The 14,136-nt window shown below is 35.8% G+C and overlaps 2 protein-coding genes across 3 annotated transcripts; both read left to right on the top strand.

The window, feature by feature from the left end:
* Positions 1-329: 329 nt before the first annotated feature.
* LOC141612518 (uncharacterized) lies at positions 330-7,114 on the top strand. Its single transcript, XM_074431325.1, has 9 exons — positions 330-617; positions 953-1,064; positions 1,899-1,989; positions 2,098-2,157; positions 4,695-4,757; positions 4,856-5,059; positions 5,154-5,265; positions 5,362-5,570; positions 6,667-7,114. The coding sequence occupies exons 2-9, from the start codon at positions 958-960 to the stop codon at positions 6,757-6,759; spliced, it is 939 nt and encodes a 312-aa protein (XP_074287426.1). The 5' UTR covers positions 330-617; positions 953-957; the 3' UTR covers positions 6,760-7,114.
* Positions 7,115-7,628: 514 nt separating this feature from the next.
* On the top strand, positions 7,629-13,544 carry LOC141612509 (dol-P-Man:Man(5)GlcNAc(2)-PP-Dol alpha-1,3-mannosyltransferase). Of its 2 annotated transcripts, XM_074431306.1 has the most exons (14): positions 7,629-7,805; positions 8,128-8,408; positions 8,626-8,660; positions 8,742-8,879; positions 9,388-9,456; positions 10,226-10,383; positions 10,463-10,529; positions 10,601-10,654; positions 11,552-11,640; positions 12,062-12,178; positions 12,619-12,734; positions 12,813-12,891; positions 13,005-13,061; positions 13,186-13,544. In XM_074431306.1, exons 2-14 carry the CDS (start codon positions 8,222-8,224, stop codon positions 13,355-13,357), a joined length of 1,338 nt encoding a protein of 445 aa, XP_074287407.1. In that variant the 5' UTR covers positions 7,629-7,805; positions 8,128-8,221; the 3' UTR covers positions 13,358-13,544. The 2 variants fall into 2 exon arrangements, with proteins under 2 accessions (XP_074287407.1, XP_074287408.1); XM_074431307.1 differs by lacking the exon at positions 8,128-8,408 and having other exon boundaries at positions 7,673-7,805.
* The last annotated feature ends 592 nt before the right edge of the window (positions 13,545-14,136 follow it).

Genomic DNA, 14,136 nt, shown 5'->3' with positions numbered 1-14,136 from the left:
ACCGGGTCAAATGCGGGGCAGGTCAGTTTGAATCGGATTTAAAGTTTGCAAAAAATAGTACGGAGTAACAAATTGGACGAGTCAGTTCACTTTGACTTCAGATCATTTTCGAGCCAATCATTAGTTATTTAGGGATTATGATCAAGGTGAAACAACAAATAAATATTCAGGTCGAGTCAACATAAGTTACTGGTCAAGCTCAAGTTCTCACTTCGGGCATTGAGTCGTGTATGACTTGGGTTAGGCTGAATTAATTTTCCACGTTTATTTTTGACATATTTGTAACACCTTGTACAAATATAAAAACTACTTTGTAGTATACGTTTTTTACCTAAACCTCAAAGCCACCTAGAATTTTTAAGTTAAAAAAAAAAAAAAAAAAAGAGTTAAAAACACAATTTAATCATGCCATTCATTCATGATTTATCTCTATTATTAAAATAATTTTTTGGACTCAACCAACAACAAAATCAAGTCGCAACAAAACTCGTGCGATCCTCTTCCTCAAGTCCTCCTCCTTCATCCAGATAATAAATCAATCGTTTTACAAATTCAACTCTAAACCCTAGAAATTTCATCAATCAAACCTCTAGATCGTATTCCTTCATCAAGATTTGGTATTTCCTCTCTTCTCTATTGCATCTCTTCTTCCTAATTTTAATTAAGTTTAATTGTTGATTAATTTCTCAATTTTTGTACATATAATTGTGTGTTTTGATCGAAACATTCGATTACCGCAGCTATTTATTAGCTAGATGATTTGAAATTTTGAACTAAAGTTGTTGAATTTAGGAATGTGATTATATGATCGATGTTTGATTGTATGAAATTATGAAGCTTTTGATTGATTAATGTTTGATTTGTTGTTGATATTTTGAGGTGAGATTAGAATGAATCTTCATCGTTTACGAATTCGTTGTATTGATCGTTATCTTGATTGTTAATGCTACAGTGAGGATGAACAAGTATGGATTAGCGATTCTGCTGATTGTATCTCAGATATGTTCTGTGATGAGCTTCGAATCGACTGGACCTGCATTCATGTGGTCTCCTCATATTGACATGTAAGGATTGATGATTTCGAGTAATTGTTGAAGTCAAACGATAGTAATCTCCGTTACTTTCAGTGGAAAAAGCATTGTTGTTATTCCGTTAAGCGACTGATATGGCATCTGTAGGATTTAGAATTGACATGATAAAAAAGAAAGTGTGTGATTTTGGGTGAATGTCGGTTCTGGGGAGCATCTAGCTGAAACGCTGGCTGGTAAACGTAGCTTGATAACCGTCTTTTCTCATGATATTTTTGGGATCAATTAGTGTTGGGTTTCTGAACTTGAGAGTTGTTTGTTAATGAACTTCTAACCCAATTGCCACAAATAGTAGTCGAGCTTGACAATTGCTTGTTTTCATAGTGTTGCTATTTCCTACAGTGGTAGCAGTTAAATTATTTGCTTGATACTGATTCGTACAAGTTGCAATAGTAGACTAGTAGTAGCACATTAGGGGGGTAGGAGTTGCATTTTAACCTTGAAATACTCAGCATCTTTACTGCATACCGAAGTTTGTTTTATCTTATTCTTATGCATATAGTCTAGCAGGCCATCGGTGGAGATGGCTTCTTGTACACACTTCAAAACTTAGAGGGTTCATTTAGTTTGCTATATTTACGCCCTCTGTCCCAGACAATTGTTTACCTTTTTTTTTTCTTTTATCCTTTGCGAGGGATATTTAATCAAAGGTAAAGAAATGATTGGCACACAAGGAATACCTTTTTTTTTTAAATTGTCCAAATTATATTTTGCCAAATTGAGGTAATCTTTTGAAGGCAAGATGTCCTTTTGCGTTATTGTCATATTCAAAATAGTTCAGTTATCCCGATTCCTGGTTAATTTAAACAGGAAACTTGAAGAAACTGTAAGTTACCAAACACTCACATCGAAAGATTTAGCAAAGGCTGTAATGTCCAAAGGAAGCTGGTCAAACATAATGGTATTTCACTTGTGATAGTCACCTCTACTATATTTCATTTATACTCTAGATATTCCATATTATTATTACAGCTTTTTGGCTCTTATGATGATTTTTTGTTTGTTACAGTGTGAGAGTAAAAGCTCTCATCAGCCTGTTGATGTTGCCGTTGTGTTTGTTGGAAAAGAGGTATACAACACCCTCTATTTGCATTTGTGTTGATTTACTTCGTTAATACTAGCTGCTTGGTCTTTCTTCAATTTGGTCTACTACCTGAATCGTGTATATTTTGATATGTTCACGCCTAAAATTGTCCGATCGAACAACATGCATGCTGGCAAGTCATAAGTACCCTCTATTAGTCTATTATAATGAGGCCCTATTTGACACTTTTAGTGAGGAGAAAAAGGTCGAATGAGACTTATTCATTGAAAATTTGAAATGGTCGGATTAATTTTACAAATAAGATCACAAGTATGTCAAAAGTTACCGAGATAAATTCAGGCTTTTTCGAAATTGGGAGGGACTTGTAAAATGGCTCCACTAATTACTCGTGACTGAATATACTCCAAGATTGTTGTATGCGTCTTTTAAGTGTCAAGAACTTATTCGTACCAAAGTTGATACTACCTCCTATTTATATTTTCTTCCCTATTTCCTAAAACGTATTATTCAGGTTTTCTTCCCCTTTCTTATTTTGGAAACTTTTACTCTTATTTTATTCATCCCTCTATCATATCACCAAACCCCACCCAACTCTTTTACTCCTATTTTATTACTTTCCTTAATATTTTGGCCCCACAATTCCTTATTTAACTCCTAACTATTCATCCCTCTCTTTTATCACCGAACCCCACCAGTGGCGGACGCACGTATAAGCAACCGGGGTCCTAGGACACCCCAAAGTGAAAAAAAGTTGCAGGCAATTTGTGGTTTTAAGAGGTGAGGAACCCATAAAGTTGATTGTGGGAACCCACATTTGACAGCTATCAACGTCATTCAGTAAGTATACAACAAAAAGGGAAATGGATCCTCTCCATTTCCTTTCTCTCCATTTCCTCTCACAATCCCCTTAAATAATAATTTCTTCTCTCACCCTCATTTTCCTTTATTTTTATGCGTAAATTTAGAACCGTTAGATGATATCAAGATACGATCCGGACCATTAATAGGTACTTGCCTCTCCATTTCTTTTGAGGAAATGGAGAGGAAATGAGCTCAACAAAAAGATTACCGTACGTATTCAATTAAACTTAAAAATAATATAATAATAAAGCTAATTTAGATTAAATAATGTAGAGAGATGGCTGGGGCAACACGTGTAAACTCTACCAATTGCATGTATTGTTATGGTAGATTGGTCTTTGCATACAAATTAGAGTACTTCACTAATAAAGATTAAATATGGTAGAAATAAATAAGGTTTACTCTTTTTATCCCAATAATTTATTTGTGGTAATTAAAATACCATTTATAAAGAATAAAAAAGCAAATGAATAATAGAGACAACAAGAATAATACTATGTAAATGGTTTTAATCATCATATAAGTGTCTTTGTTTCTGGTTCTAAAACCATTTTATCTACTGCCTTCGTCCCAATTAATAGTCTATATTTACTTTATTTACTCGTCGTAAAATAAAATACGTGTAAACTACGGAGTATTAATTAGGGCAAAAGGAGTATCATAAAATCTCATTGAAGACGGGCGATATCCGTCACAAGCTTGTGACGGATACCGTTTCCTCTCACAAAATACCCATAAAGAGGTGAGTGGGAAGCACATGGGGGGTGCCCCACCTTGTCCCCTCTCCCTTTTTGTGAGAGGTCTTCAGCTTGTGACGGAATTAGCCCGTCACAAGCAAGACGCTTTGAGGGAGTATATATGTGAACTTCCTCTTTAAATGTTGTACTAAAAGAATAACTTGTATCCTTTTCTTTACAAAAATACTTGTACTTTTACCATCCTAATTATTTGTTCACCTTTGATTAAAATCTCTCTCATAAAGAGTATAAAAGTAAACAAATGGATGAATGGGACCGAGGGACTATAAGGCAATTTTACACAAATTCATCTAAAACGAGATCTTTTAGTAATCACTTTTACCTATCAAACCGACCCGATAGAATGTTGATATTTTAAAGGCAAATAAGAAAAGGGATACGAAAAAATATTGACCCGTAATTGATCGAGACTCAACCCGACCCGATCGAACATTCTACCTATCAAACTGGTTTAAAAGGGACCCCGTAAAAAATAATTCCTGGATCCGCCACTGAACCCCACCCAAACTTTTTTGTTTTATTCCTGTCCTTAATACCCGTGCCCACAAACAAAGGGAAGAAAATATGGAATTGGAGGGAGTATATGTTATGTTTGATTTAACTTGCGAATTGGCTGAGAATCTTAGTCAATAAGAGGTGATATATTGCTGTACTGGTTCGATTGAAACATCTGCAGTGTGCTTCACCGGTGCTAGTCTGATTTTTTTTTTTCTAAAAAAATAATGGAAATGATAGATGGTTATTTTCTTGGACTTGGCTTGACAGCACCTGTCTTGTAACTTGTTTTAACCAGAGAGTATATGCTCTCTTTTCATGCAATCTGAAGTTATGAACTTTGGGCTTGACATTGCACCCCTTAGAAATGCATTTTGAGATAAATCTCATTAAGATTATGTGTTTAAACTTTAAACTAAGTCCAACTTTGTTTTCTTTTATATGTAGTTGCGATCATCTGATATATCGGGAAAAGTGATCTCAGATGCTTCACTTGTGCATTTGCTAAAGGTAACACTATCTGCTTTGCTCACTTTCACCAAATGACTTTTGAATGGCGTAATTGATTGTGAAACTTAATTCCTCATGTTTGTCACCCTCCTTAATAGGACTCCTTCACAAAGTCCAATTTCTCAATGGCATATCCATATGTGACATCTAATGTGATGGAAGGGACACTGGAAAATTCTTTGCTTGAAGAGTTTGATGAGTCATGTGACGGTAAATTGGGAGTCGGCAGTATCGCGATCACGGACTCTTGTTCAATTGAGGACAAACAATTTTCAAAACTTTCAGGCATGCACTCAGTTCAGGTAGCACATGTTGATCATGCTATGTTAGTAATTTAGTATATATGCATATGCATTATCTTCATTTATTCTAATTCCAAACTCAATCAATGTGTAGGAGTATATTGCCTCAGCTATGGAGAAAGGTATGAATGGCCGAACAGATTTGCTTGTGGTTTGCCACAGAGGTTTGAGTTCAGTGAAAAACCTTGACGGTCCCCACCCTGAAGGTAAATCGTGAAATAATTTTTTTACGTAGTATGTTATGTTGTGACTCAATTATTTCCAGATGATTTGGAATCCCTTAAAAACTTTGAATATTGCAGGTGATGTTTTCTCGGAGTTGATGACTTCATTAGACAATTCTGGAGCAAAGTATGCAGTTCTTTATGTTTCAGATACATATAACCCCATCCCTTCAAGCTACCAGTTAGGAAGGTTGCTGGCTGAAGCTCCTGGAAATGCTTCCACGGATTCTGTTTTTTGCAATGGTGTTTGTCAGATCAAGAAAACCCTCCTGGAAGCACTTTTTGTGGTAAGGCCTGCAATCATGATATGGTCTTTCTTGCTTTTGTTTTTCTTTTCCATCTCCATTTCTTTTTTTCTTGTTTGTTTCCGTATTTGCTTTTGGATGGATAATCATGTTGGTTTAGCATGGAGCGCCTGAATCAGTGGCGGACATAGGAATTTAGTACAAGGGGGACACCAAAATTTTTTCTTGCCATCAATAATCATGTTCGAGCGACCAAGTAGCTCTCTCGCATGCCATGGAAAACCTCCTTCCTACACCTGTTTGTTTCTGTCTCATCTCCTTACAGCATCTTACTCCAAGCTACCACGGCAACCACGCCACTCCTATCTCGTTGCTATTGTCATAAACACCCCCAAGTTCCAACCCTTCTTGGTGTTAGAACTTAGAATTGATTTAACGCGAGTTTGGGTTGGACACAGCTTAAATTAAGTTGAAATTTTGGGTTGGACATAGGAATTTAGTACAAGGGGGACACCAAATTTTTTTTATCGCATTATGTTCCATCTTTGATAGCATTTTCATATTTTGAAAAAAAAAATCACTAAACTAATGTGGTATATAAAGTAAAAGAATGGAAACATAATTGGTCCTGCAATTTTTTTTAATAAATAATGTTTTACTTTGAATTTTTTTCTAAAATATTCAAGTTTTAAATAAATGTACAATTACTGTCTCTTATTATTCAATGAGATTTTGTGTATTATAAAATATAATTATTTTAGTACTTAATTCAACAAGAAGTGAAAGTGGTTCAATGGTGTGGAGCACTTGCTCTCCTCTACATTGTCCCCTCTCCTTGGAAAATAATAAGCAATTTGACACTCAAAATGGCAGAATTCATCTATATGCTCTCCGCCTCATTTTTGGTCCCAGAGCAAAGTTATCTTTTGCTTTTAAGAAAGAGCAAGGCAACGCTGTTTCGCTATTGCAGCGAATCAAAGAACACAATTTTTTTGCTCTCCGACATGGTGACTATAAGAGCCTCTGTACATGCTCTACATTACTCATGATTCATGATTCGAGAATACAGAATTGTGATTCTGAGCCTTTATCTCGATATGAAATCCTCGTTTCTGATGTTTTGACTTTTGTATTTCAGACGATAGTATTGCTTATAATATTGATCTCTGGATTCTGCTGCATGATGGGCATTGATTCTCCAACAAGATTCGAGACACCTCAAGAATCTTAAGAGAGATTGTTCCATGAATTATCGCTTTACTCCAGCTAGATAGATTTGCAAGGTGTTCAAAGAGTGTCGAACAAGACCGAAATCAATGTTGGAGTTGATGTTACATTTCTGGTTGATGATGTATTATTATCTATGGCCTGAGGGTGAGATGGCCTTTGTAAAATTTATTCATTTGCCTTTTTGACATCTTTATTTGTATTTTTGCCCAATTCGTTGCTACTACTAACTACACCTTTCGTTAATAAAGCCCTCGGGCTGAAAAATGTTTGATACCAATAATGTAGTTAAGTGTACTTAGTTGCCTTTATACATTGTGGCTCTCAAAATTTGCAAGAATATCATGTGTATTTCCATGGCATCTTCTGCAGGTTATTACGGAGTATTATTTTTTGACGGGTATAACCGTATAAAGAATTTTCTAGACTTAAATTATGCAAGAGTTTCCTCTCTATTGCTTCCTTGACAAAAAGAAAGTTTCATATTACTTGATAGTTAATGATGGAGAATAAGATTGTGCCAGGACTTTTTAACATTCTCGATAAAAATTCTCTTTTAATTATGTTAATCTCGCCTTGTAATAATTTGGAAGCTTAGTTTACACTTGATACCAATAAATATTTGCATCAAGATAGTCTCTAGTTAGCATTCCAATAACTATTTAGCGAAATCGATAGTTTTAGTAAGCTAAAATTAGAATAGCCTTCTTCTCGTACATTTTTTTACCTGGTTTTTAGCACACAACCTAAAAAAATAGGAGAAAGTCAATTATTAGATGATAAGTGTACCAAATTGGCTATGAATGATCAAATTACGTATCAAAGACATTCCTTGAATATATAAAGGTAATTGATTTAGACATACAAAATAGAATAGATAAACAAATAATCGGACGGACCGAGCAAGCAGTGCCATCAAGTGAAAAAAGAACACACTTCTACGACGCTTACAACAGAAGCAAAAGTCAGAGACCGGAGTGTTAAGTCAATAAGGAAGTAACCCGCTTAAACCCACATCACAGTTCATCATTCTCTACCTTTTAACCCCAGGTGATCCTTCTCCTTCATTCCATTAATTTCTGTATTTTTTTAAATGTTGTTTTCTCTTGTTTGATCTAGTTCGGAATGATTTTTATGAGCTCCCCAATCAAATTTTGTGATGATTCTAATTTTTTATGTAGCAAATTAATTTGGGTTTTCATTAGTTTTTATTTTGATTGATAAAGTTTGCACCTTTATCAGCTATTTTACGCTCCGTATCGAATTCCAATAATAATTCTGCATGCTTGCTCCATTGGTTAAGTTATTGAAATTCAATGGCTCTGGTTTATGACTTATGAGGTATAATTAAATCAAAGCTTGATGCTTTCAGGTCATTAGAGGGACAATGCCTAAGAAATTTGAGTAATGTGATTGGGTAGTAACTGCAGAATTACTTGATAATTGAGTGATTGGTGAATAAAGACATGGGTGATAGGGTAAAACCTGGTGGAAGGAAATCTAAAGCGGGCGAATCTCGGATATCTCAGAAATTATCAGAAGTGCCCATAGCTTCATTAGGCAGATCTAATAAAGACTTGGCAGTGCGCTTTGCGGGTGCCCTTCTTGTTGCTGATGCTCTTCTTGTCTGTCTTATCATTGCTTATGTCCCATGTGAGTCATCTGCAAGCTTGTTGTGCTGATTTACCTCCTTTGAGATGATCTGATATTAATATATTGGGAAACCAACAAATAAGTACCCCATAATTTGGGGTTGTCTCATAATAATCTTATAATGACGACGTCTCATATGAGAATTTGTATTTGTATTTTGTTTATCATTATAATTCTCGGCTTGGCTTTGTTGAAAGTTTTGAATTTTATTTGGCAGACACGAAGATAGATTGGGATGCTTACATGTCACAGGTGTGTAACTTTGATGTTGACTTTGTTTCATGTGATTTGTGCTTCTGGGATGATGTTACTAATATAAATGTGATTGTTCAGGTAACCGGGTTTCTGGGTGGGGAGAGAGATTATAGTAACTTAGAAGGCGACACTGGCCCTCTCGTTTATCCAGCTGGTTTTCTGTATGTATATTCCTGTATTCAGTACATCACAGGAGGTTTGATACTTCCTGCTCAGGTTCGCTCCCTCTTCTTCAGTATATGTTGTCTATGGAAATATTTGAATCTAGGGGCTCCAAAATAAACTTTCTTGATAACTGTTAAAGAGCATACTAATCTACTTTCTTGATGTGATTATTTCGATTATTAATAAGTTTCAAGGATATGGGTATTCTTGTTTCTAAAACCTTACCATGACAGTCCTCCATAAGAATGACACAGATGCTTATTGTTAGGTTGGATGCAAAAGCTGTCATGGGTATAGACTACATTGTGTAGGCTTGTCTCAGGTTAGGACTTAGGTAGGGAGTGGGACAGTGAGACTGTGGTATCATGGCGCTGACTAATGGGAGAACCTTATCGGTGTTAGGTGAACATAGTTAGGAATTCGAGAGATGTTTCTATTACTCTTATGAATATATTGTTTCTGAGGCATTTAATCACTTATGCCCCTTTTATATCTAGTATAAGAGTGGGAATCATTACTAATATTGCTGGCTCATAACTGACTGTTGCATGTTTTGTAGGTTTTATTTGGAATTTTATACATTATCAATCTTGCCATCATATTATTTATCTATATAAAGACTGATGTGGTATGTTACTACCTCTCTCGTAAGTAATCTTGACTTACATGCTTTTTTATTTCTGGATAATTTCATCTTAGGTTTTTTTTTTGTCCCGCAATCCAGGCTCCTTCATAATTATGATGCTAGAATAAGAATTAAGGGGCGTTTGGTTCGCATGAGGGAAAAGGGAAAGGGAATGAGAAAGGGAAACAAGGGTAAAGGAAATGAATTCCCTTTGATTTTCCTTCATGTTTGTCTTGAAAGTGTGAGGGAGTGAAAAACGCCCCCTTTAGTGTTGCCATAGTACAGAAAATGCTAGATATTTATTTTGCTTTGTGAGCTTTTGACTTGAACTTGAACGCTTAAGATGAACTGGAAACTTTAAAATGCATATCTAAATGGTTCTGCAAGCCGAAAAACTATTCGTTGCCTTGAGGTTGGAACTGTGATCTACTCATCTATGGGTGTTACTTGATATTACTATCTACTCATCTATGGGTGTTACTTGATATTACTAAATTTGATCCAAGGCTATATATCCGGTAAATATCATAGATAATACCTGCTATATTTCAAAATTTTAATTAGGCTACAGTTGTCTGGTATAAGCCCTCTCTTTCATACTCTGTACATATTTATGCAAATGTTTTTCATGCTTCATATTGACTACTTTTATGCTTTTTGTACTACCCATTAGGTAAGTCCTGTGACATTTATGTGAACTGCATGCACTATTCATGGGCTTCTAAATGAATTAATCTTGTCGTTTGTTGATCTACTTTTAACTTCTTCACAGCTTCCATGGTGGGCGCTTAGCTTGCTTTGTTTATCAAAGAGGGTACATTCCATTTTCGTGCTTCGTCTCTTTAACGATTGCATTACGATGACTCTGCTACATGCTGCACTTGCAACTCTTCTTTATCAGAAGTGGTTGTTGGGGTTGATAGTCTTCAGGTATTTTTTGGGATTCAGAAATTTGTTGACAACATAGGTTTTAGTAAAGTTGGTTTACAGTATTCTTTGTATCCTGCAGCTTGGCTGTCTCAATAAAGATGAACGTGCTTCTCTATGCCCCACCCTTACTTCTACTTATGTTGAAGGTAAACATGCTTTATTACTTAACTAATTTGGTACCATGTTGGGTATCCTAATGGTTTAAACTTTGATACAGGCTATGGATATAAGCGGAACAATAGTGGCTCTAGGTGGAGCTGCCACAGTTCAGGTGCTTGCCTAACCTGTATTCTGCTTCTAGAATATTTCTGTTTTATTTATCTTAAAAACCAGTTTTGACATTCTTTTAGTCATGGTATTTAATCTTGGGTTGGAGTTGAGACCCTTGATCCGGAATTTGCAACCGTGGCCTAATTTTGGTCATTGCGTCATAAACACAGCCAATATTCGGTAGCCTTCTTCAAACCTTGATAAGTTGGTCATGGGGTTGTGTCACAAAGTTCATGTCTTCATGATAAAGCTCCTCTCAATACTCTGTTTCAAAGTCTATTGTCTGATATTCTGGTGATGTTGAAATTGTGGGTATAATTTGTATTATCTCATTAAGCGAACTCTTTAGGGCTCTGGCAGCTTATTTTTTCATTATTAGTCAAATAAAGATTGTCTGCACTTTTTGTGGAGCCGAAAACTCGTTATTGCTGGATTATGATGAAATAAAGTAAAATGCTCACTAAACTGGTTGTGTTTCTTCTTATTGTAAAGTATCAATCATTACACAATTCTCGAGGCTATTATGAATAAAGCAAAATGACTCACTAAAGTCTCTATGCTGTTACTTGTTAGTATCGGGAAGTAGTAGAGTTTAGATGCATTTTAAGATGCAATTTTAATTATGGGTCATCCAGAACAGCCACATTTTTGTAACACAAACATCGCAGAGATGAGGTTGCATATTTCTAACCCTTTCTCATTCGTTGCTACAAGCGAGTTGTTGAGACACCGAGTAAGATTGCTTTTGTTGTAAGTAATGATTTTATATTTTTATTCTTTAATATCTTTTTCTTTTGTCAGGTAAGATTCCTAGTGCTACTGTTGGGCCAAGGGTATTGATTCCGGATTTCCAGTTGCTCATTGATGTCTACATGCAAATACGTGAATGGCTCTGCAGATTGTACTCGGATTCCCTTTCTTGATTTCATATCCAGTGGCATACATATCCAGGGCCTTCAATCTTGGACGTGTCTTCATCCATTTTTGGTACATGAATTTCTATTTTTATTTGTGCTGAAAGTTTAAAATTGTGTCCCCTACGGCCCTTACTTCATGGGCACAAACAAGGGCAGATATCTCTAATGTCAATGTGTTCTTTTATTATGGTGTCATAAAAAAAAAGTGAAGGCCACAGAATCCTGATAATTTGATAATCTGACCTCCACAAAGAAACTCGTTATTCTAAACGTTCTTATTGGACTTAGAATTCTAATCAGCTGTAAACCTATTCTCAAACTTTGATTGAATGTTTGGCGATTTCATGCGTGATCATATTTTTCTTTTCCTTTTCTTAAAGGACATTATCTGGAAGAACTATGTGTCGTCTATGTAATCTATAAAGGCCAAGAATTCATATATATTTGATGTTAGATTCATACGTTTTCTCGACATATTGTTTCATTTCCAGGTCTGTCAACTTCAAGTTTGTTCCAGAACCAGTCTTTGTTTCAAAGAAATTTGCAGTCTCATTGCTACTTATACATCTTGGACTCCTAGCTGTTTTTGCTCACAGGAGGTGGTGCAAGTAAGTTCACTTTTGATCGTTGCACAAACATAAGGATGTGCATGGTTTCATTCCTGTTACCATCATGCGCTGATACAATTATGTCGTCTGCAATTTTTTTTCTATGTATCCACCTTTTAGACTGTGATTCCGTATGGTTATGACCTAAGTTAGACTGCCTTAGCCACCTAGGGGTTATTAACTTGTGAGTTGTGATGGCCTTTTTGATGAATTTTTCATTTAAAGCAGCATGGTTTTGTGGTAATGGTTTGATAACACATTCTTCAAAGTTCAAATGATACGTCTCTTTTTCTCAGAATTTATAATCTTTTGCGCAACTTTAACCTGGAGATAACCTGGACGATAGTAAACTTACATTTATCGGTTAGCTGCTTTTCAAGGTTTCAGTCGTCTTACACTGTCCATACCCTGGGTTTTGAAAAGCTATGTTTGCTTTGCAGGCATGAGGGCGGGCTTTTAAAGGTATTGCATACTGCCTATGTCGCTACACTAAGTTCCTTCCCTCTTCGGCAACTTTATGCATACGGGACTACCTCCAAAACTCTCAAGGAAGAACGTGAGTATTTTTAGTCTCTACATTTTCTGTTAGCTTCTCTGTTAATTTAGTCTAAACATCACAGTATGCCTATTTCAGATATAGTAACTACGATGTTTGTTGGAAACTTCATCGGCATTGTTTGTGCTCGCTCACTGCATTACCAGTTTTATTCCTGGTAAGTTCCCGATAGTCACGTCACAGACTCACAGTAGTATTCATAATTAACACTTAAACCACATAACCCATATTATTTGCCTGACGACCCCTGATCTGATTCTATTATTGCAGGTACTTCTTTAGCGTGCCCTATCTTTTGTGGAAGACCCCTTTTCCCACTCTTCTTCGGTAAGTTGTTTGATAAATCCATTCAACTTTAGGGTCGTCGAAGTAGGAATAAGCCCAAACTTGTGGGAACAAAAATGAAAAGTTTGCTTATAATCTGTATTGAACCAGTGTGCTTGGTTTGCAGCATAGCATTGTTTGCGACGGTGGAGTATTGTTGGAATGTGTATCCATCAAACTGCTACTCATCGGCTATACTTCTTTGCGTCCACCTGCTGATACTATGGGGATTGTGGATTGCTCCTGTCGGATACCCCTACTTGGACGATAACCCTTCTTCAAGTAAGAAGAAGAAATAGCAAGACCGACTTTTGGATCGCCTATAGTTAGCTTGTTTCCCTTCAATGATTTGGATACATTTAGCATTACAGTGAGATACATGTAGGATCAAAGCAGAGTAAAAGTATTATGTTACACATTTTATACAGTTTAGTTGTCAATTATAAGCAGCTTCCTTGCCAATTTCAGTTTGGCTGATCCTCAAAATATCGGTTTCGGCAGCTTCATCTATGCCTAGCAAAATAATCCCGCACCTAAAAAACTGATCGAAGATATCTGAATCAATAACCAATTAAACACCGATATTGAGTAACTTGAATAGTACTCGAAACCCGAATCAATCTGAACTGAACTAAAATTAAACGTATTAAACGTAATTGAAAGATACCCGAACCCAAATGCATCTGAACTGATAATAGCTGATGAGCCCTAAATTAAAAATATATATTTTCTGATAAAAATACTCTCGTTTAGGGTTTTGTCGTTAATTCTTTATTTAATGATAATGTTTTTGAATCATTACATTGAAAAATATAAGGAATACTAAGCCATTTTTGACCTCGAGATCAAGAAAGTGATGACGTGAAACTCTCTAGAGCTAACATTGATCCGACCCAGACAATCAGTACTCGACACGAAATACCACAAACTTATTAAAGTGGCTAAGCGAAATAAACCCAACTGGGACTTGAACTAGAAGTTGAATTGAAACTGAAAATGAGATCAAATCGAAGTTTTAATCTCGATACTTATGATACATGAAGTTAAATCAATTATTCATTGTCAAGTTTTATTGAAA

Source organism: Silene latifolia, chromosome 11, assembly GCF_048544455.1.
Source record: "Silene latifolia isolate original U9 population chromosome 11, ASM4854445v1, whole genome shotgun sequence".
NCBI classification, from domain to species: Eukaryota; Viridiplantae; Streptophyta; class Magnoliopsida; order Caryophyllales; family Caryophyllaceae; genus Silene; species Silene latifolia.
Note: the sequence above shows the minus strand (reverse complement) of the source record. Positions and strands in the feature narration are given on the sequence as shown.

Bases quoted from the DNA above. Each gene is read 5' to 3' on its own strand.
- LOC141612518 (XM_074431325.1), top strand. From the start codon at position 958: ATGAACAAGTATGGATTAGCGATTCTGCTGATTGTATCTCAGATATGT. The intron at 4,758-4,855 runs GTAACACTATCT...CCTCCTTAATAG, and splicing joins CACTTGTGCATTTGCTAAAG to GACTCCTTCACAAAGTCCAA. The intron at 5,266-5,361 runs GTAAATCGTGAA...TGAATATTGCAG, and splicing joins TGACGGTCCCCACCCTGAAG to GTGATGTTTTCTCGGAGTTG.
- LOC141612509 (XM_074431306.1), top strand. From the start codon at position 8,222: ATGGGTGATAGGGTAAAACCTGGTGGAAGGAAATCTAAAGCGGGCGAA. The intron at 8,880-9,387 runs GTTCGCTCCCTC...CATGTTTTGTAG, and splicing joins GTTTGATACTTCCTGCTCAG to GTTTTATTTGGAATTTTATA. The intron at 10,655-11,551 runs GTGCTTGCCTAA...ATGGCTCTGCAG, and splicing joins GTGGAGCTGCCACAGTTCAG to ATTGTACTCGGATTCCCTTT.